The sequence below is a fragment of the Acomys minous genome (genome assembly GCF_964271855.1).
Source record: "Acomys minous genome assembly, chromosome: 2".
Classification (NCBI taxonomy): Eukaryota; Metazoa; Chordata; class Mammalia; order Rodentia; family Muridae; genus Acomys; species Acomys minous.
The window spans coordinates 52185729-52205159 of NC_140484.1; the positions used below are offsets into that span (position 1 = coordinate 52185729).

The 19431-nt window shown below is 52.5% G+C and overlaps 1 protein-coding gene across 3 annotated transcripts; it reads left to right on the forward strand.

Annotated features, from left to right (window-relative positions):
- The first annotated feature begins 1420 nt into the window (after window positions 1–1420).
- On the forward strand, window positions 1421–19193 carry NPAS4 (neuronal PAS domain protein 4). Of its 3 annotated transcripts, XM_084758326.1 has the most exons (10): window positions 1421–1571; window positions 1923–2866; window positions 13545–13905; window positions 14655–14806; window positions 14962–15064; window positions 15176–15443; window positions 15631–15740; window positions 16065–16200; window positions 16331–17760; window positions 18477–19193. In XM_084758326.1, exons 3-10 carry the CDS (start codon window positions 13731–13733, stop codon window positions 18503–18505), a joined length of 2403 nt encoding a protein of 800 aa, XP_084614452.1. In that variant the 5' UTR covers window positions 1421–1571; window positions 1923–2866; window positions 13545–13730; the 3' UTR covers window positions 18506–19193. The 3 variants fall into 3 exon arrangements, with proteins under 3 accessions (XP_084614452.1, XP_084614451.1, XP_084614450.1); XM_084758325.1 differs by lacking the exons at window positions 1923–2866; window positions 18477–19193 and having other exon boundaries at window positions 13274–13905; window positions 16331–18439; XM_084758324.1 differs by lacking the exons at window positions 1421–1571; window positions 1923–2866; window positions 18477–19193 and having other exon boundaries at window positions 13043–13905; window positions 16331–18439.
- Window positions 19194–19431: the final 238 nt, after the last annotated feature.

Sequence of the window (19431 nt, forward strand, 5' to 3'; positions counted from 1 at the left end):
CTCCTTAGAAGGAGGGAAGAGACAGCGCGACCTGCCCCGCTCCTGACCAGGGCTGTGTGTTTATTAATGAGGGGTCCTACAGAGCTCCTTGAGCTCTCTCCTAAGTGGTGGACTTCATCTCCAATTTTGAGATCAGTGGTCTAGAGACCCTGGCTCCATCCTCTCCAGCAAGCAAGCCATTAGCTTCTTGGAGTCACAAGGTTACCTGTGAAACGTAACTAGTTTAAGGGGTCCCATATAAGAGGGCCACAAGCACTTTTAAATTTTGTGATGAGTTCTGAGGCACCGCCTTAAAAAAAAAAAAGACTTATTTATTTATTAAATATACAGTGTTTTGCCTGCATGTGTGCCTGAAGGGCAGAAGAGGGCACCAGATCTCACCATAGATGGTTGTAAGCCACTATGTGGTTGCTGGGAATTGAACTCAAGACCTTTGGAAGAGCAGCTCTTAACCTCTGAGCCATCTCTCCAGCTTGGCACCGCCTCTTGATGCAGATTCTTCGGCAAAATTGCCGGCTCTCTCAGCCTCGATTTTTATCCCCTGTAAATTGTAACAATAATAGTAATCTGCATTAGAGAGATGATTTATGAATGAAATGAACCGGTACGGGAAGGCGCTTAACCATTTTATTAAGCCGAAGTTACCTATGACTCCCCTCATAGTTCCATTCCTTAAATTGCCCAGTAAGTATGTTTTCTCCCGCGCGAACGCCAGAGGGCGACATAGACGGAGAGAGCTCTGGTCACAAACACTTGCCGCAGCGCAATGATCCGCCACGCAGTGGCGCTAAGGCACAGGCTGTCAGGTTTTCCGCAGACTTTGGGGATTCGAGAATTAATTGAGGATAGGAGGACACTGGGAACAGAGCAGCAATGAACTATAGGGCCATAGGTGCCTAGACCTATAGCTCCCCGGCCTCTGGGACACAATGGGCTCAGTTGAGGAAGAAGTGGGTCCTGGCACTCTTTCTGGCTGTGTCCGCATCACTTCATTCTGCAGCCCTGCTACCTGATAGGCGGAGGGAGCGCGCGTCTCTGCGGGTTCCTCTGTTTGCTGCAGCTCATTCATCTGCTAACCGCGGCACTCCGTTGCCATGGCAACGTGATGCAGACCGAGTTGGGTGGCCAGGAGGAGGGAGGCCCTGCGTGACGTCTGCACTCCTCGCAGCTCATCTCTCGCGGCCTCCCAGTTCTTTCCTATTTTGGAAGAGAGCCGCAGCCCTTCTGCTGATGCGCGCGCGCTGGCGCCTTTTTAAGGCAACTGGCAGAGTGGCGGCTTCGCCAGAGCTCAGGAGCTGCCCCCGCCCCTGAGCTTCGGAGTCCTGGCCGGCCTTGGAAGCCCCCCTACCCCCCCGGAGCCATCGCCCCACCCCATGCCCACCCTAATGCCCTCCACCATTGTGAGGACGTTTCAACCTTGGAGAGAGGAGGTCTTGCCCTTAACCCCTCGCCCCCAAGCCCCAACAGGGGAGACTGTCTGTCTTATAGAAACCTTGGAAGGAAACAAGATGCCAGGCCTATCCGTGCTTGGAGATCCTACTACAGACAAGGCCACAGAGGGACAACGTCAGGTGAGGACCTCAAGGCCCTCGGGCCTCCCTTCAGCCCCCGGATTAAGCCTTTCATTCCTGGGGCTTAGCCTGAAGTAGGCTAGGATTCCAGGAGAACGCAGCCCTCTCATTAAACTGCAAGGAAAACTGAGGCACAGAGAAGAGTGTTTGGCTAGAGTCACATGGCCAGTTCCTGGAGGGGTCTAATAAGCCCCACACCCCGGAGCCTGGCTTCCTGGCCCTGGGCTAGTGTCTCCCCCACCCCACCCCCCGCCCCACCCGTGACTACTGACACACTGGACATCTTGCCCTGCACCCAGCCAAGGCCTAGTCAACCTTGCCTCGGCCTACCAGCCATCTTTTCTTCTCCAGCAACATCCTGATCTTAGGTGGGTTTTCTGGACCAATACCCATTCTGGACAAACTTTTGGACTCCATGGACCCCATGACCAGACAACCAGGTCGCTGCTTACAAATATCTGCTTCTATTGAAGGCTTCTTGCAGCCCACCAGCTCTCTGGAACTTCCTGCAGTCAAACCTCTCCTAGACTGCCTGCAAGTGCCACTTGGCTTCTGAACGGAAATGTGGCCTGCTGGACACTCCCCAGAGCCATTTGGACCCAGCCCCTTGGACCCTCTGGCCAGTCCTGATGACACCTGACAGATGGCAGCATGACATATTTGGCCATTCCTGAGGAGATGCGCAGTTTCCAGACACCTGCAGGTCTCCACTCTGGACCAGGGTTGGAGACCCAGGGTAGATTTGATCTAGGTCAACATTTGTGGTCCTGGGTGTGGCACCCATCCCTGGAGCCTTGAATGGTGCTTCCAAGAGGCACCCATTGCCAGGGCCAGGCCTTCAATGCACAAAGAGGGAAGCTGAGGCAGCCTTCAAAGAGACATCATTTGGCAAGGTCACGAGGCAGAACAGTGTATCTGTTGCTGAGATTAGGATCCAGAATGCTGCCTCCCGACCCCAGAGACCAGCCTTCCTGTTTCAGGATCTCCTTCTCCTGTTGTGGTCACAGCCCTTGGGTTACATTCTGCAGTCGTCCTCAGCCACCCAAGACAGATGGCCTCAAAGGAGCTCCCACTTGGGCCTCTGAGAGTCTCTGAAAGTGGGTGTTTGGGCTAGACCGTGGGGGTCCATCTGTGGCTGGCTGAGGGAGCATGCTGACAGGATTTCTTCCTTCCACAAGACTGAAGTTAAGGAAGCTGCAGACAGTGGTTGCTTCAGGCACAGGCTGTGCAGACCCCTCTGAGGGTGACCAGGGGTCTGTTTTGTGCATTTTGGACTCCATCAGATTCCTTCAATGGTGAGTCCCCCGATGAAGTAGGCACAGACCTGTAAGAATGGCCCTGGCTGGGTTGGATCTAATGAGGGAAAAAGCCAGTGAGCCACTTGCTTTCCACTTAGCTACAGCCTTACAAAGTATTTATTTTCCCAAGTCCAAAGAGGTCTGCTGTTCAGGAATCCCAAGTGACTCTGCTACCCAGAGCTGAGAGACGTGGTCCTGGAAGACTTCAGGTCCTCTCAGATCCTAGTACTGGGCACATGGGCTCATCTCTACCTGAAACTGGGCTTCAGTATTGCAGTATTCGAATTCCTAACCCTGATGGGGCACTGGGTCATATATGGGACCTGGATGCAGACACACGCAGGAGGCAGGATACGGCAGGATGGACCCTCAGGGCCAAGTGCTCTTTTTTCACTTTGCAGATAGAGAAAGGGAGGTCCAGAGAGAGGCAGAGTTAGGACCAGAATCCATATCTCCCAGCTCTCCTGTCTGGGTCTCTGCCTCAAGCACAATCTGCTGGCACCGAGGCTAAGCTCACTTCCTCTTCATTCCCAACCTCTGAATCCTTGGCGGAGGACTCCTCAGCCGGGCGGGGCCTGGGCCATTCAGGAGCTATCCCTTTACCAGATGGCTCTTTCCTCTGCAGCTTCCTGGTGTCCCCTCCTCACCCACACAGTGCTCATCTCTTCCTAGTTCCAGAAGCTTCTCCAGAAACAGGCCAGAATGGATGCTTCTCTGCTTCTTGCCATGGTTCAGCCAACTGTGGTTGCAACACTTGCAGGGGCGGGGGTGTCCCCAGCTCTCTGCTCTTGGAGTCTCTTCTTGGTTGCTCCCCGGGTTTTCTTTCTGCTTCTGGCCCAGGCCGACTCACCATTCCTGATCTCCTGACTTTTAAAACCCCTCTGTCTTTCCTGACCTCTCTTAGGCTCCCTGAAGATGCCTTCTCTGCATGTGCAGGGCCAGTGAGAGGGATCAGCCCACACATCATGTCTGCTCTGAGGATTCTAATGAGCTGACCCCCACCCCAGATACACAAGGCCTGGGTATCTGCTCGCCTGTGAACTCCGTGTCACTGGTACACTTGGGTGACGGCACAGATGAGCATAAAGCTGGGCTCTGCGGCGGCCTGCGTACCTGGGTAGAAGAGGAAGTGAGGAGGTGCCAGTCAGGGGGAGCTTTGGGAAACAGGAGCCAGAACTCAAGCTGGGTAAGAACACGGTTAGCTCGGTCTCTAGAAAGATGGCCAAGGATTTTAATTGTTCACTCCAGGAGAACACACTGGGACTGGTCTTGGATGCTCCATTCTGCACTTAAGGGATGTAGAGGCCCACTGATACCTAAGAGGGGATCTGAACCCATAGCCTCAGGGTCACTAAGTGTGCATCGCTCTTTCCCTAGGACTCTCTGGCTTCTTTGTCTTTCTTTCCTACTTTGGCCTCCTCCATATGGTACTGGCAGACCATAGCTGCAGGACACACATAGGGCCATGTATGCAGTGAGCGACTTCTATTTGTCCTTATTCAAAATTATACTTTCCTTAAGAGAGCGGGCATTCCCATTGCATTGTCCAGCACTTCCCCTGTTCCTTCCATGCCTGGGGCCTTGTCCTGGGTGCTTTGGCAAACCAGTTCACCTGGCTCTCCCATCAAAGCCTGAACACAAATTTTATTATCCTCTGAGTATCTCTGTTGAAATATACTGGCTAACTGAGGCTTGAGAGGTTAAGTCCCTCAACTAACCAGTGTCACAGTCTGTAATGGAGGCCAGACCCAGTCCAAATCTCCTGCCAGTATCTACTCTCTCACCTCCCTTGCCTTGGCTGTCTTCCATCCTCTACCTGAAGATCCTATCTGTAGTGTGTGTGTGTGTGTGTGTGTGTGTGTGTGTGTGTGTGTGTATGTGCATGTGTGTGTGTGCATGCCTGTCTGTGTATGTGCATGCGTGCATGTGCATGAGTGTGTATGTGTGTGTGTGTGTGTGTGTGTGTGTGTGTGTGTGTGTGTGTAGGGCAAAGGCCAACTTATGGGAGTCAGTTCTTTCTCTCCACCATGTGGGTCTTGGGATTGAACTCAGGTTGTCAACTTGGCAGCAGCTGCATTTACCTGATGAGCCATCTTGCTGGTCCCTCAATTCCCTCTTGATGGCCCTGCCACTCTCAATACAGCAAACCACCCCTTTCCACCTCCTCCTCACGGAGAGGATCATCTCCATCCTTTCTGTCTTTTAGATTTTTCTTACAAATATGCAGGGAGTACTTTGTCCAAAGCAGACCATTCCTATCCTGGGGGCTCCAGTGCAAGCCAGGAAAGACAGCAACCCACTCACCAGTAGAACAAAGTGCAAAGCTGCCATTGTCACAACTGGTGACAGGAGCACAGGGTAGCTGGGAACCGGTAGCTGGGATTTGGCCCGATACAGAAGACTTTCTGGAGTGATATTTGAGCCAAGATATTGAGGAGAATGAGAATGAGGATCTAGGAGAGGCAGGGGGCGCGCGCTCGCGTGCACAGGGACGGCCAAGAGCGCACGCGCGTGCACAGGGACGGCCAAGAGCAGAGTGGAAGAAGCTGCCTGTGGCTAGAGGAGTGGGAAGGGAGCTACAGTGACCGGGTCACCGAGTGCAGCCTGGGAGGAGGTCTGGGTTGCTCCTCACACCCTTGATGGTTAAAGGCTGAGCCTGGCCACCTCCTCTCAGGCCCATTGCCAGCACAGCTCCTGAAGCCATATCTGCTGGTTAAAAGGAGCTCAGGCTCCCGTCCCCAATGGCACTGCCTTGTTTCCATCTAACTAATGCACTTGTTAGCTTCTACCACCATCCACCACACCCTATAAAGCCACCGGGGACCATGCCCCAGTTCATCCCACCCTACCCCACCCAGCCAGCACAGCCAAATTGGTCAGTTGGCCCCTAGAGTCCCAGCAGCACAGCTCCAACACACTTCCTTAGGGAGCCCTTTGCCAGCTCCCTTGTTTCAGCTCTCCAACTGCCCTGGATGCTTCTTGAATGACAGTACCTCATTCAGATGGCTTGCTGGCTTTGTCCTCTGACCACCATGGAGGCTCCATGGTGTTAGAGCCAAGCTTATGCCTCTCCCCACTGCCAGCATCCACCACAGAGGTGGCCCCAGTTCATCCTGCACGTGTGTGTAGTGAGCACGAGGTCCCACCCCCTTAATCCCTGATTCATGCCCAGCCCTGGGGCGGATGCTGGCAATATGGTGGCCAGCCTTAGATCCTTGTGTCGGGCAGTGGTAGGCAAGTGACAAGGGTGACAGTGAAGACTGACAAGTACAGTGACAAAACAGATGCACACCTGTGGTTCTAGCACTTTGGGAGGTAGAGGCAGGAAGATCAGAAGTTCAAGGTCATCCTCTGCTATATAATGGGGTTACCCTAGGATACATGAGGCTCTGTCTCAAATTTTTTCTTTTATTTTTTTAAATGTTTGTTTATTTATTATGTATATAATGCACATCAGATCACATTATATATGGCTGTGAGCCACCATGTGGTTTCTGGGAATTGAACTCAGGGACCGCTGGAAGAGCAGTCGGTGCTCTTAACCGCTGAGCCACCTCTCCAGTCCCCCTTTGTCTCAAATTTTTAAAAAGTGAGATAAGGGATAGGCACAGATGGAGCTGTGAGGGCAGAGGGGGCATGCTAGTCACCACGGGAAGATCAGCAGGGCAGAGTTTCCCTGCTGAGGAAGAGCACAGACAGGAGTGTGCAAGAGGCCTTCTCCAGGCCATGCCCTCCAATTCTGTCTGCGTGCTGCTGAGGCGCTTGGGGTCCCTGGTCTGAATCTTAAAAGGCTGTTTCATGAATTAATTGCCCTTTCCTCCTTGGAGCGGTTCGCTCCTCAAGCCCTGCCCAGGTTCCAGCCTTCCCTCCTACACACTCCTTCCCCTCTCTGTCCCTCACCTCTGCTCAGCCCACTCCCCTGCCTCTGACCGTTTCCATGCGTGGGTGCCAGCGGGTACCCTCTTCACATGAGATTTGTTGATTTCATAACCATAAATAGATAAGATGCTCTGGGTGCTTCCATGAGCAAGTAGAACTGAGGGGATGGTCACCCAATGAGAAGGCCGGAGGAGAAGGCAAACAGCCTGTGGAGACGCAGCTGAAACCAGCTTGGTACCGCACAAGCCAGCACTACCTGGGGCCTAGCTTCCCACTCCATAAGTGGTGCACCATAAACACAGGATGGGTGACTGCCAGAGAACCTTCTAGAAAAGATTTATGTGACTACAAGTCCACCAATTCAAAAGAAAAATATAATAAGGAGATCTAGATGTAAAAAGAAAACAGAATGTGGAAGCCAAGAAACAGGTGTTTTAATTCTCAGTTCATCTCATTCTGTCTGTGTGACCCTGAGCACATTGCTCACCCTTTCTGGTGTGTGTGTGTGTGTGTGTGTGTGTGTGTGTGTGTGTGTGTGTGCGTGTATTCTTCTTGTGGGTTAGACTAGAGACATCAGGAGGCCCACAATCTCATAATATTCTCATTTTCCCTATCAGAAAAATTGGTCTTCCTGATTACAACTTAGCCTCTAATACAGGACAATTCACCTTCCCAAAAATGCAGTCCCAAGAGATTAGGAATGGAATGGGGTACCTGCCTCTTCATTGCCAGTTGGAACTCACGTTGTCATGGGAACAGAATATGCAGAATCACGCCTGCATGGGGAGACTATAGTTTCATGGTTACAAACAAGGCTCAACATCAGTACGGGCTTCCCAAGTTCTCCTCCCTTAAATGGGCAAAAAAACCCAACAAAACAAAACATCCAAAAAACAAAAACAAACAAACAAAAAAACAGTAGTGAGATGAAGTGTCAGCTTGGTTTGTTCTGAGACCAGAGAGAGACAGAGCAACTAGGGCAGGGGGATGACAGAGAGGAGGAGGAAGCAATTTCTTTACCCTCTGCTATGAGGATGGCAAGCATTTTCTGTCAAGGGTCAGGAAGTAGATGTTTGGGCTTAGTGGTCTCTGGAACCTTCTGCACTTAACTCTGTGACTGTGTGAAGATGGGCACCAGCCATACGTAAACTAAAGGGCTTGAACGTGTCCCGGTAAAACTTTACTTATAAGAAGAGAGAGGAGCAGGCTTTATTTGGGGCCATAGTGTATAGGCCCCACTCTTGTTCCATGTGGCAAGAGGACAAGTTTGACTGGGGAGGAGCTTAAAGCACAGTACTGCCAGCGCCTTGTATGTGACTTTACGTCATTGTCCATTTCTGATCTTAATTTCACCAACTATACAACGAACATAATATCAGTCGTATTAGTCCTGAGAAAATGTCTAAGAGAGCTGACAGGGTGGCTAGGAGGTTATGTGGTGCAGTGAAAGAACTGGCTCCTTCAAGTTATGCTCTCCCCATCACACGTAAATAAAGGCAAAAAGAAAGTGTCTTAAGAGATCAGAGCGAGTCTACTTATCCCTTTACTCCATCACCTGAACTGCACTAAGCCTACTGCATGCGGCCACATCCTTGCCCGCTGAGGGTGATGGTGGCCTTCTAGGATGGAGACAAATCTTTCATCAGTGTCAGATTCTTGGTCTGTCTTTCTAACCTAGAGTCCTGAGTGATCCCATTTCTGGAGCAAGCCAAGAGGAAGCAAGGAGCCTCTCTTCCTCTCCACTATCCAGGCATTTGGCAGGGTGATAAAGTTCAAATGAGGGAGCAACACGGCGGCAGTGGCTGGTGGCCAGACTCTGCAGGAAGCCTTTGAAACTCAGGCTGGGACCAGAGTCAGGAACAGTAAGCTCCATGTTCTCCTAGAATATTCGACTCTGGTTCCAGCTTCCTGGGGCCTCCATGAAGCAGCCACAGCTGTGGGCCAGTGGCAACTTGCATCCCCACTCATCACATCATGAAGTTGACGCTGTAATCTTATTCACCTGTCTGCTCAGATGGTCCCTGAGTGCTGGGTCCTCCAGTTCTGCATTCATTCATCCTCTCGTTCTCTCTCTCTTCCCCCTTCTCCTCCACCTCCTTCCCTTCATCCTTCGCCCCCTTCCTCATAGACATATTTGTGGAGACAAACAGCACATGCACCCTGACAGTCCCCTGTCAACATTCTCACTCCATTTTTTTTTGAGAAAAGAAGCCAGGAGTCCCCATGATATTCTGAAGAATCAAATCCTCCATTCCAATGCCTCAGGAGGTCTTCCTCCTGGAAAATCTCTGAAAAAGATACATCACTTTTTCTCTAATAGGGCTTGAGGGGTGATGTCCCTCTAGAGCCCCAATAAAGCCATGCAAGACACGGGCAAGAGATCTCACGGCCTGTTCCTGCTATAAAAAGGTCTTTTTCAGAAAAAAAATAAAGGAATCAGCCAATCCCTTCTCGATGCCATCACCTCTTCTTGGTGATTTTTTTCGGGGAAGGAGTGGGTGGGTTTCCATGGCAACAGATGCGAGCTCTGCTCAGTAAAGAAGAGACCTTGATATTTTTTCTCTCTCATTCTCTCAGTTGTGTGTGTGTGTGTCTGTGTGTGTGTGTGTGTCTGTGCGTGCTACACATGCCTATGCCCACACCAGCAAATTATTTTAGAACTGAAGAAAGCCCTTCAGCTCCCCAAATATGGAGTGATGGAAAACCACTTACTCCTGCAGGCCAGAGAAGATTCAGGATGGTTCCAGAGAAAGGGAAATGTTCCTACGAACTTGTTTTCCTCCACTGCAGAGACTGCATGCAGCAGAGAGCCTCTGCAAATGGTTAGAGGCTAGGAGTTAGAAAGAAAGATATTTGGTGCAGAGAGATGAGCAAAGGACAGGTGCTATCCTAGTGGGCAACTGAGGTGCACTGAGTTTCAGCAAGCAAACAATCTACAAAAACCATCTAATGCTGTGCAAAGCCCAAGGCAGATTTGGATATGGACATAGACATGCAGAGAGTTATAAAACAAACAAATATACATAGATATGTAAGCACAAACCACAAAACTGCATACAACATAGGAAGGCTGAGATTTAGGGGAAAAAACAGATGCAGGTACTGGCAAATGGGTAGACACACAAGAATGTAGACCCTAGCTACAAAACACAAGCACTCGCGCTTGCACGCACACACACACACACACACACGGGGGGGGGTGAGGGAGACCCCAAAGCCCCTCTCCCAACTCAATCTTTGCCCACTTTCCCATAACCAAAGGCTGTGATGCCTCCCCCCATCTCAGGCTTCCAATTTGTTCTGCTGCCGCTGCCGCCTGCCGCTTGGGGGGGGAGAGAGTGCGGTGACTCAGCCAGGCCGGGATGACTCACACTGACAGTATTTTTAGCAGCGGCCAGGAGCTCTCTAGCGTGCCAGCCGCCCCCCTCCTCCTGCCTGCTATTTCGGAACCGTCACTGGTGATATAAATAGCTCTTCTCCCACGGCCTGAAGCTGCTGCCAGGCTATTTTTGGTTCCGCACAGTTAAAAATAGTTTCATGGAGGTGGGAGGCAAGAAGAGTGGGAGTTGGCCAAAGGGGGGGAGACATTGGGGGCATACAGAGCTTCTCAACCTGAATCAGAGTAGTCTAAGATGATCCCTTCTCTACCCACTCCCTTGTCCCTTTCTAGACCCTTCTCCCCTTCCGAAGTTCCTTATCCTTAGTCCACTCTCCTGGAAAAATCCAAGGATTTTCTCTTTGAGCCTAATTCTCTTCCCTAGCTTAACTAATTCCTAGCACCCAAGAGTCTTGTCGCTCACCCCTGTAAATAGCCCACATGTATCCTCAGGGAAGAGGATGGCGACCTCATCCTCACTCACCCTGAGACCCAGGTCGGCTTTGATACTACAGGCAGGCCATGGCCAATCTGGCAGGAAGGCAACATTCAGCACCACGGACAGGGACCGCCATTCCGTTCGTACCTTGCGAGGCCAGCTAGATCCAGCAGAGAGCTAACAACTTACTGTGGATGAGATACTAAGAATTCCTCTTAGCCAGGGCTTAAAGCATCTGTCTCTGAGGAAGACGGGCTAGAGATGAATGAGCCCTAGCCACAGGATGCTTGTCTAGCATGCACAAATGCAAAATGATTTGTAATAATAATGCATGCAGGAAATTAATACGGCGGCAGTTTTCTTTAACCAGCTAGTTCCCCAATGATTGACACAGAGGGCCTGTGATTTATTATTAAGCTGTAGGCACTATGCTGGGCAGGTTCTGAGCTATTCTAATCGTACTCTCCTTAAAACCCACATAAAAGCTCATCACTTGCCAATCTGATGACTCCTGGGTGGCTTCCGCTCCATCCGTCTGTCCTCATGGCGCACTTCCCTTGACCTAATGCTCCCAGTCCATTCAGTCTAGTCACCTGAGCTCCTTTCTCCCCCTCCTTTCCCTCCTCCTCTTGGTTCCTCCTAGACCCCAAGCCCACAGGTATAGTGAGAATGTGCTATTCTGGGCAGGAACCAGATCTTGGGGGCCAGTAATGAGCATCAGAATACACAGCACCAGACCAAGCCATAACATACAAAGCCCCGATTCCATTCTCAGCGCTGGGAAACAAACCGACAAATCCAGAAACTCCATCTTAGATTTGCATGCGGAAAGAGACTCCAAAGACCAAGGGAAGGAATGGAACCCGGGAGAGGGTGTGGAATAGGGGCATTAAAGTTAGATGAGGATGAAACATGCAAAGAAGACATATCATGAAGAGACCATTTCTTTGTCATCCATAAGGTTGGTGACAGTGTCAATACATACACACCATTTCCTCTATCTCAGTTGTGCCCCTGACCACATGATTATTTATGTAGATGCTTTCACTATCTAACAAAATAATACAAAACATCAGGTTAGGGCCCTCCATGTGCGTCTTCCTTCTCTCTTCCCTTGCCCCATCTTCCTTTTGGCGTTGCTAGGGATTGACCTCAGTCCTTGAGCAAGCTAGGGGTGTGCTCTGCCAGCCCCACTCCTGCAGGCATTGTCTTCCCACACCTCCTTCTTCTCACCCTCACATTGCCTCTCTTGCCATCACCCCTTTCCGTGAAGAACGGGCTCTTCTTGACCACAAACTTTTCTCCTTGGTGTCAAAGTTCATCTCTACCTCTGTGACTTTCTGCAGGCAATTCTATCCCTTTCTCCCAACGTTTTACGTGGTCTCATTTTTCCGGTTCTAAAGGTGCTTTTACACGTTCCTACCCAATGAGGTTCCAGGAAAAAGGTTTCCCTAGTGCACTGGGAAATGATTGTGTGTGGGGGGGGTGGGGTGGGGGGTGCACTGGGAAATGGTTGTGTGTGTGTGTGTGTGGGGGGTGCACTGGGAAATGGTTGTGTGTGTGGGGGGGGGGAAGGAACACATTCCCTTTGTAGAGAGCAGTCACATATAGTGACTGAAGAAAGGGGAGGAGTGAGGCAACCCCACAAATGATTAAACCAAAGGTGCAACTTTCAGGGATGAGAGGGTCCACAAAGCCGAGAAGGACTGCCCAACATTAAGTGAAGGAAAAAAACAAAACAAAACAAAACAAAACAAAACAAAAAAAGGAGAGGTGTGTGTGTGTGTGTGTGTGTGTGTGTGTGTGTGTGTGTGTGTGCGCGCGCGCTGGAGCTGCAGAATGAGGAGCCTTTGCACTAAAGATGGAGCAAGAATTGGAGGGAGTTGGGGAGGGGAGCCTGGCGGAACTAAAGGGTCTTGGGTAGGCGCAGTAGTCACGGAGGGCCCAGCAGACCCTAGCTTCTTGCCTGCCTCCTCCTCTTCCCCGGCGAAGCGGTGGGGGGAGCTCTCTAGAGCTGTGCGTAGGCCGATAGGCCCCGCCCGCCGCTGCCGCCGCAGCAGCCGCCGGAGGATTCCTGTCCTAATATGGAGCTGGGATTCCCCCGGCCCCGCCCCCGCCCCCAGCCCGCCGCTGAGACTGGGGCTCGCAAGAGGGCGGGAGAACAGCTTGCCTTGGGGGCTGGCAAGCGGGAGGGGGACCGGGGGAGGCCTAAATACAGATCCAGATCCTTCTCAGGCCCTGGGTCTCTGCCTCAGTTTCCCCCAAAGGTGGCTAAGGTTACGTACTAGAGACCACAGTGGAGCTGTTTGTCTTCCTATGCTGCGGGGGAAATAGGATCAAGGCAGAATTCAGCTGGTCTCTTCCCAACAGGACCACCATCCCACCCTGTCCTTGAGATTTAGACCCTAAGGCCCGAGCTTGGAGAAAATTATTTATTTGGAAATGGCTAAGGGAGTTTCAGATTGAATAGACCCCAGAAAAGACCCCCAGTTGTGATCTAGCCCCGCCCCCAAAGCCAAGGAAAGCCCCTCTTGTGATTTTGACCCTTGCCTGGCAGATAGAGGCAAACTGGCAGAGGACCCTGCCCCTCCTCAGGCTTTGATTCCTTGGGAAAATCAATGCTAATAGCAGCCCCTCCTTGCCTTCGACAAACTCTCCTGACAGGGGCTTCTCACTACCCTAACCCGTGCACTGTTCTTCCTCGCAATAGAATACAATGGGAAACCTGGGTCCCTGCACCCAACGCCTGGCTCTGCACAGCTCTTGCCAGCCGGCCCCCTCCGCAGCCTCCCTTCTCCCCCCCCCTCTTCCCCCGCCCCCTCCCTCTCCCGTTCGACGTCACGAGATGACGTCGGAAGCCAGGGAGGGAGGAGGAGCGCCCCCCTCCCTAGCCAGTGGCTCTCTCTGCAGCTTGCTTTAGCCCAGCCTCCAGCCTCCCGCCCCCCTCCCGTCTCTAAAACGAGCCCCCCCACGCCTGCCAGGAGCTATATAAGGAGGATCGAGGCAGGCGAGGGGGGCAGCGCTGCCGAGCGGAGCCCAGGAGTGGAGCGAGAGCGAGCAAGAGCCTAAGCGAAAGATCGTGAAGCAAGGAAGAGGAATCCTCTGCTGCATCGAGACAGGATCTCAGGTGTTCGGGAGCCGGAGCTGGAGCTCCACAGCCGGCAGTCATGTACCGATCCACCAAGGGCGCCTCCAAGGCGCGCCGCGACCAGATCAACGCTGAGATCCGGAACCTCAAGGAACTGCTGCCGTTGGCCGAAGCGGACAAGGTCCGGCTATCCTACCTGCACATTATGAGTCTTGCCTGCATCTACACTCGCAAAGGAGTCTTCTTTGCTGGAGGTGAGCACCCTTGGGCTACCGGAGACCAGAGCTGATGGGAACCAGGGATGGAGGAGCTGAGGGAACACGCTGAGACTGCCGCTTGTCTAGGACAGCGTTCAGGCAGGCTGTGGAGAGAAGGGACTTGAGGGGACTCCCGGACTTCCTACTTTTTCTCCTGAGCTCCATCTAGACTAGACTGAAGGACGGTCCTAGCACCGGAGTTGTGGGAGATGGAGAGCTAAAACAGAACGGTCCGGGTTCCCATTGCCTCAGAGGCACTCCAGGAATCCGGGGAGTGTACGGAAGGAAGCCTGGCAAGCTGCAGGAAAAGCCTGCAAAGGCAAAGTCTGGGGAAGAGCAGCGAGTGTTAGGAAATGCTGAGAGGGTCTTTCTACGCTCTCTGGAGCGCTGTTCGGGGTTCTGAAGCCATCCTTCTCAATTGGCGCTGCCCGCGGTGCTGAAACAGACCAGCCTTTCCCGAGCGCTGTCCGCGGTGCTGAACCGTAGTCCTTTGCGGGAGAGCTCTTGTCCACAGTGCTGACAGCTCAGGGCTGCTGAAGGTCCTGCAAGGCTTGAAAGGCTGAGGGCTCCCTGGATAGATAGTTCTAGCAACAAGTCTCCTGGCAGAGATCCACAAGCATAGGGTCAACAGGTGTTTGCAGAGATAGGTATGTGAGAATTTCCTGTCTCCTCTGACACTCAGACGATCCCCTCTTCATTTCTGCTTTGTCCCTGACTCTTACCAGCCATATCTTCTCACCCTACAGGCACACCTTTGGCTGGCCCCTCGGGGCTTCTCTCAGCTCAAGAGCTTGAAGACATTGTGGCAGCACTACCTGGATTCCTGCTTGTGTTCACAGCTGAAGGGAAGTTGCTATACCTGTCGGAGAGTGTGAGCGAGCATCTGGGCCACTCTATGGTGAGTACTAAAGTCCTGTATCTCAGGTGGGATAAACTGGGCTCCACTATTGAGAAACCGAGAGTTACTGGAGGGGAGGGGACTCCACCCTGAGACAATCACAGATTAGCTCTTGATGCCTTTGCTAATGATTACCTCTCCTTTCATTCTTCTAGGTGGACCTGGTTGCCCAGGGTGACAGTATCTACGACATCATTGACCCTGCTGACCATCTCACTGTGCGCCAGCAGCTCACCATGCCCTCTGCTTTGGATGCTGGTAAGAACCTCGCCTCTCTTCTTCAGTCCAATCCTCTGCTGCCCTGCTCCAACTGTCTACTTTTCCTCCTGTGCCCACCCTCTTAGTCAGTTTTTCTTTTTGCTCACTTAGATCGCCTTTTCCGTTGCCGATTCAACACCTCCAAGTCTCTCCGGCGCCAGAGTGCAGGCAACAAACTGGTGCTTATTCGAGGTCGATTCCATGCCCACCCACCCGGGGCCTACTGGGCAGGGAACCCCGTGTTCACAGCTTTCTGTGCCCCACTGGAGCCAAGACCCCGCCCTAGCCCTGGCCCTGGCCCTGGTCCTGCTTCTCTCTTCCTGGCCATGTTCCAGAGCCGGCATGCTAAGGACCTAGCCCTCCTGGACATCTCTGAAAGGTAAGCACAGAGTGTTCAAACTCCAGTAAGAAGTGAGACCAGAAAGAAGGGGATCTTAGATTCTTGATCTTAGACTCAGGGCAGGGAGGATGGGGCTTAAGTGGGCAGAGAACCTGGGAGGGAACGAAGTGCATGCATTTCAAGTAAGGAAAACAGAAAGTTGACCTCACCCTTTCCACCTTCCCAGTGTCCTAATCTACCTGGGCTTTGAGCGCAGCGAACTGCTCTGTAAGTCATGGTATGGACTGCTACACCCTGAGGACCTGGCCCACGCTTCTTCTCAACACTACCGCCTGTGTGAGTGTCCTGAGAGGCTGAGGATAACACAGGAAACTGGGAGAAAGCATAGGAGACAGACCAGGAATGGGATGTGGTCCTGACTGATGCGGAGGAGTTTTGGAGGCTATAGAGTGAACTTCAGGATAAGTCGAGGCAAGACTAGGACAGAGCTAGGAAACACTGAGTGAAAAGGTCAAGGTGGGGAGCCTAGAGGTACAGGTTAGAGTAGTCAGAAAAAAAGACATCATGGCTCCCTCAGTTCAGTGTAGAGGTGAGAAAGGTGGGTGTGTAGGTGGTGTTGTTTGACGGGCTTTCTAACCTTCTATCTCTCTTTCTCCCCAGTGACTGAAAGTGGAGATATTCAGGCAGAAATGGTGGTGAGACTTCAAGCCAAGCATGGAGGCTGGGCATGGATTTACTGCATGCTATACTCAGAAGGTCCAGAAGGCCCTATTACTGCCAATAACTACCCTATCAGGTAAGCTGTAAGACACAGGATGGTGGGGGAGGGTGGCGGGGAGGAGCTGAGGTCAGCATAGAAGGGAATGCAACTAAGACAACTACTCTGGTAACGAGCCCTTACAAGCTGCCACTTCTTTCCTTTTTAGTGACACAGAAGCCTGGAGCCTCCGCCAGCAGCTAAACTCTGAAGACACCCAGGCAGCCTATGTCCTAGGAACCACAGCCGCACTACCCTCATTCCCGGAGAATGTCTTCTCCCAGGAGCAATGCTCTAACCCACTCTTCACATCAGCCCTGGGGGCTCCCAGAAACACCAGCTTCCCCAGGGCTCCTGGACTCAGTGTGATCTCGACATCAGAAGACCTTCCCCAACCCCCCAAAGAGCTGGAATTCAGTTACCTGCCATTCCCTTCTAGGCCTGAGCCTTCCCTCCAAGCAGACCTGAGCAAGGACTTGGTGTGTACTCCACCTTACACGCCCCACCAGCCAGGAGGCTGCGCCTTCCTCTTCAGCCTCCATGAACCCTTCCAGACTCACTTGCCCACTCCATCCAGCTCCCTCCAAGAACAGCTGACGCCAAGCACAGTGACTTTCTCTGATCAGTTGACACCCAGCAGTGCAACCTTCCCAGACCCACTAACCAGTTCACTACAAGGACAGTTGGCTGAAACCTCAGCCAGAAGCTTCGAAGACCAATCGACTCCCTGCACCTCTACCTTCCCTGACCAGCTGCTTCCCAGCATTGCCACATTCCCAGAACCCCTGGGTAGCCCCACCCACGAGCAGCTGACTCCTCCCAGCACAGCATTCCAAGCACACCTGAGCAGTCCCAGCCAAACCTTCCCGGAGCAACTGAGCCCCAATTCTACCAAGACTTACTTCGCCCAGGAGGGATGCAGTTTTCTCTATGAGAAGTTGCCCCCGAGTCCTAGCAGCCCTGGTAACGGGGACTGCACGCTCCTGGCCCTGGCTCAGCTCCGGGGTCCCCTCTCTGTGGACGTTCCCCTGGTGCCTGAGGGCCTGCTCACACCTGAGGCCTCTCCAGTCAAGCAAAGTTTCTTCCACTACACGGAGAAAGAACAAAATGAGATAGATCGTCTCATCCAGCAGATCAGCCAATTGGCTCAGGGCATGGACAGGCCCTTCTCGGCAGAGGCTGGCACCGGGGGGCTGGAGCCACTTGGAGGCCTAGAGCCCCTGAACCCCAACCTGTCCCTGTCAGGGGCTGGACCCCCTGTGCTTAGTCTGGATCTGAAACCCTGGAAATGCCAGGAGCTGGACTTCCTGGTTGACCCTGATAGTTTGTTCCTGGAGGAGACCCCAGTGGAGGACATCTTCATGGATCTCTCTACTCCAGACCCCAATGGGGAGTGGGGCTCAGGGGATCCTGAGGCAGAGGTCCCAGGAGGGGCTCTGTCACCTTGCAACAACATGTCTCCAGAAGATCACAGCTTCCTGGAGGACTTGGCCACCTATGAAACCGCTTTTGAGACAGGTGTCTCAACATTCCCCTACGAAGGGTTCACTAATGAGTTGCATCAACTCCAGAGCCAAGTTCAAGACAGCTTCCACGAAGGTGAGTCCAGCCTGTGTCCTCGAGTTCCTCTATCCAATCAGACTTTGGATAGATTGGGTGATTCAGTTCCCTTTTTGGAACTCAGCTTTATTAAGGAGACAATATCATCACCCACCCCCAAGGAGAGTAGCAAGGGTACGGACAACGCAATACTCCGTAGGAAAGATTAGTGGGTCTGGTGGGCAGGGGCGGTGATGTGGGATAAAGTGACAGACAATCCTTAGGCAAAAGCTTGAAAGTTTGTAAGAGACCTAGTCCAATTACCACCCCCTGCTTTACAGATGAAAATTATCAAGGCCCCAGCCAGAGTTAAGGAATTTTAAGTCCTAAGTACTTTAACATAAAGTACTTAACTCATACAAAAAAAAAAAAATGGATGGAAGTTGATGCTCCCCCCAAAGGGCGTGCAGAGCAACAGTTGGTTGAAATTGGAGAATGAAAGAACAGCGCTGAGCCCCTAGGTCCATCCAGGTGACGCTGAGCCGCCCAAAGCTGCAGCCAGTTTCCTTCCATCTCTCCATATTTCTCCTTACCTGCTGACACACGGGGGAACATTTTCTTCATTTGGGTGACACATTTGAAGCCCATAGTATGTACCAACATTGTACCACAGTCTGAGCCCAAGGACCCTTTCCCCTAATAACCTTGACTGACTCTCTCTCTCTCTCTCTCTCTCTCTCTCTCTCTCTCTCTCTCTCTCTCTCTCTCTCTCTCAGATGGAAGTGGAGGGGAACCAACGTTTTGAATAAGTCTGTGACTTAACGTCGTCAAGTATGGCATATTGTCATCAAGACGTGGAGCGCTCTCCACCCCCCCGGGACTGTTGGGGGGATTCTGGGGGCCAGAGGGGGATATATCTGATTCCCCAGGCCCTGAAGGATCTAGGGGGGAGGGGGGAGGGCAAGGGAGGGGAGCAACTTTTTAAAATCAAGGGACTTCGAGCGATCCCAGTTTCCATTTCAATCTGTATTCACTCGTAGTGAGCTTCCTTGAATGGATTTCAAGCGGAGACTGGGGGAGTCTCACTTCCCCACCGCGCTGCCCCATGGGCCTGGGCCAGTTCTCCACTCCTAGGGGCCAACCCACCCCTGGGCTTTGGTGGAGGAAAGGCATGACCCACCTGAGGCTAGCCTGTGCCCTGAGGGGCTCTTGACACCCACGTAGAATTCTCTACTAACCAGTAACGGGATTTCAATTCCGACGGACTCTGCCGCCCTGGCGGCCCTTCCTGTGACTTTTGCGCCCCGCGCCTGGGGTGGGGGGCGCGAAGAGACGCTACATTCCTTTCCGATGGAGGAAGGCAGATCTGCCGTCACACGTGTGCTTGCACGAGTGCGTGTACCTGGTGCGGGACTCACCCGGCCGCCAGACCGCCTGGGCTTGCCCAGGTGGCCACCTCGTGGTGCTGCGGTGACTTTGTAGCCAACTTTATAATAAAGTCCAGTTTGCCTTTTTGGTACTTGTGGTGTGGTGTTGTGCACTGTTGTGAAAAGGGAAGGGTGGGGAGGGGGAGGGCTTGAGACAGACTGGGGCAGGAGGCATAGGCTGGGCCTCCCCTCAGCCTCTCCATAAACTCTGAACCTTCGGTGTGTGGTCCACGCTGTGCTTGGAAGACTGAGCCCTTGCTGAAAGCACACGCTACACCCAGGACACTGAAGTCTTCTCTCTGTC

What these genes read in the sequence shown, in the direction of transcription:
- NPAS4 (XM_084758325.1), top strand. Translation starts at nt 13,731, where the DNA reads ATGTACCGATCCACCAAGGGCGCCTCCAAGGCGCGCCGCGACCAGATC. An exon ending in TTCTCAACACTACCGCCTGT is followed by an intron (nt 15,741 to 16,064) that starts GTGAGTGTCCTG and finishes CTTTCTCCCCAG; the next exon opens with TGACTGAAAGTGGAGATATT. An exon ending in GCCAATAACTACCCTATCAG is followed by an intron (nt 16,201 to 16,330) that starts GTAAGCTGTAAG and finishes TTTCCTTTTTAG; the next exon opens with TGACACAGAAGCCTGGAGCC.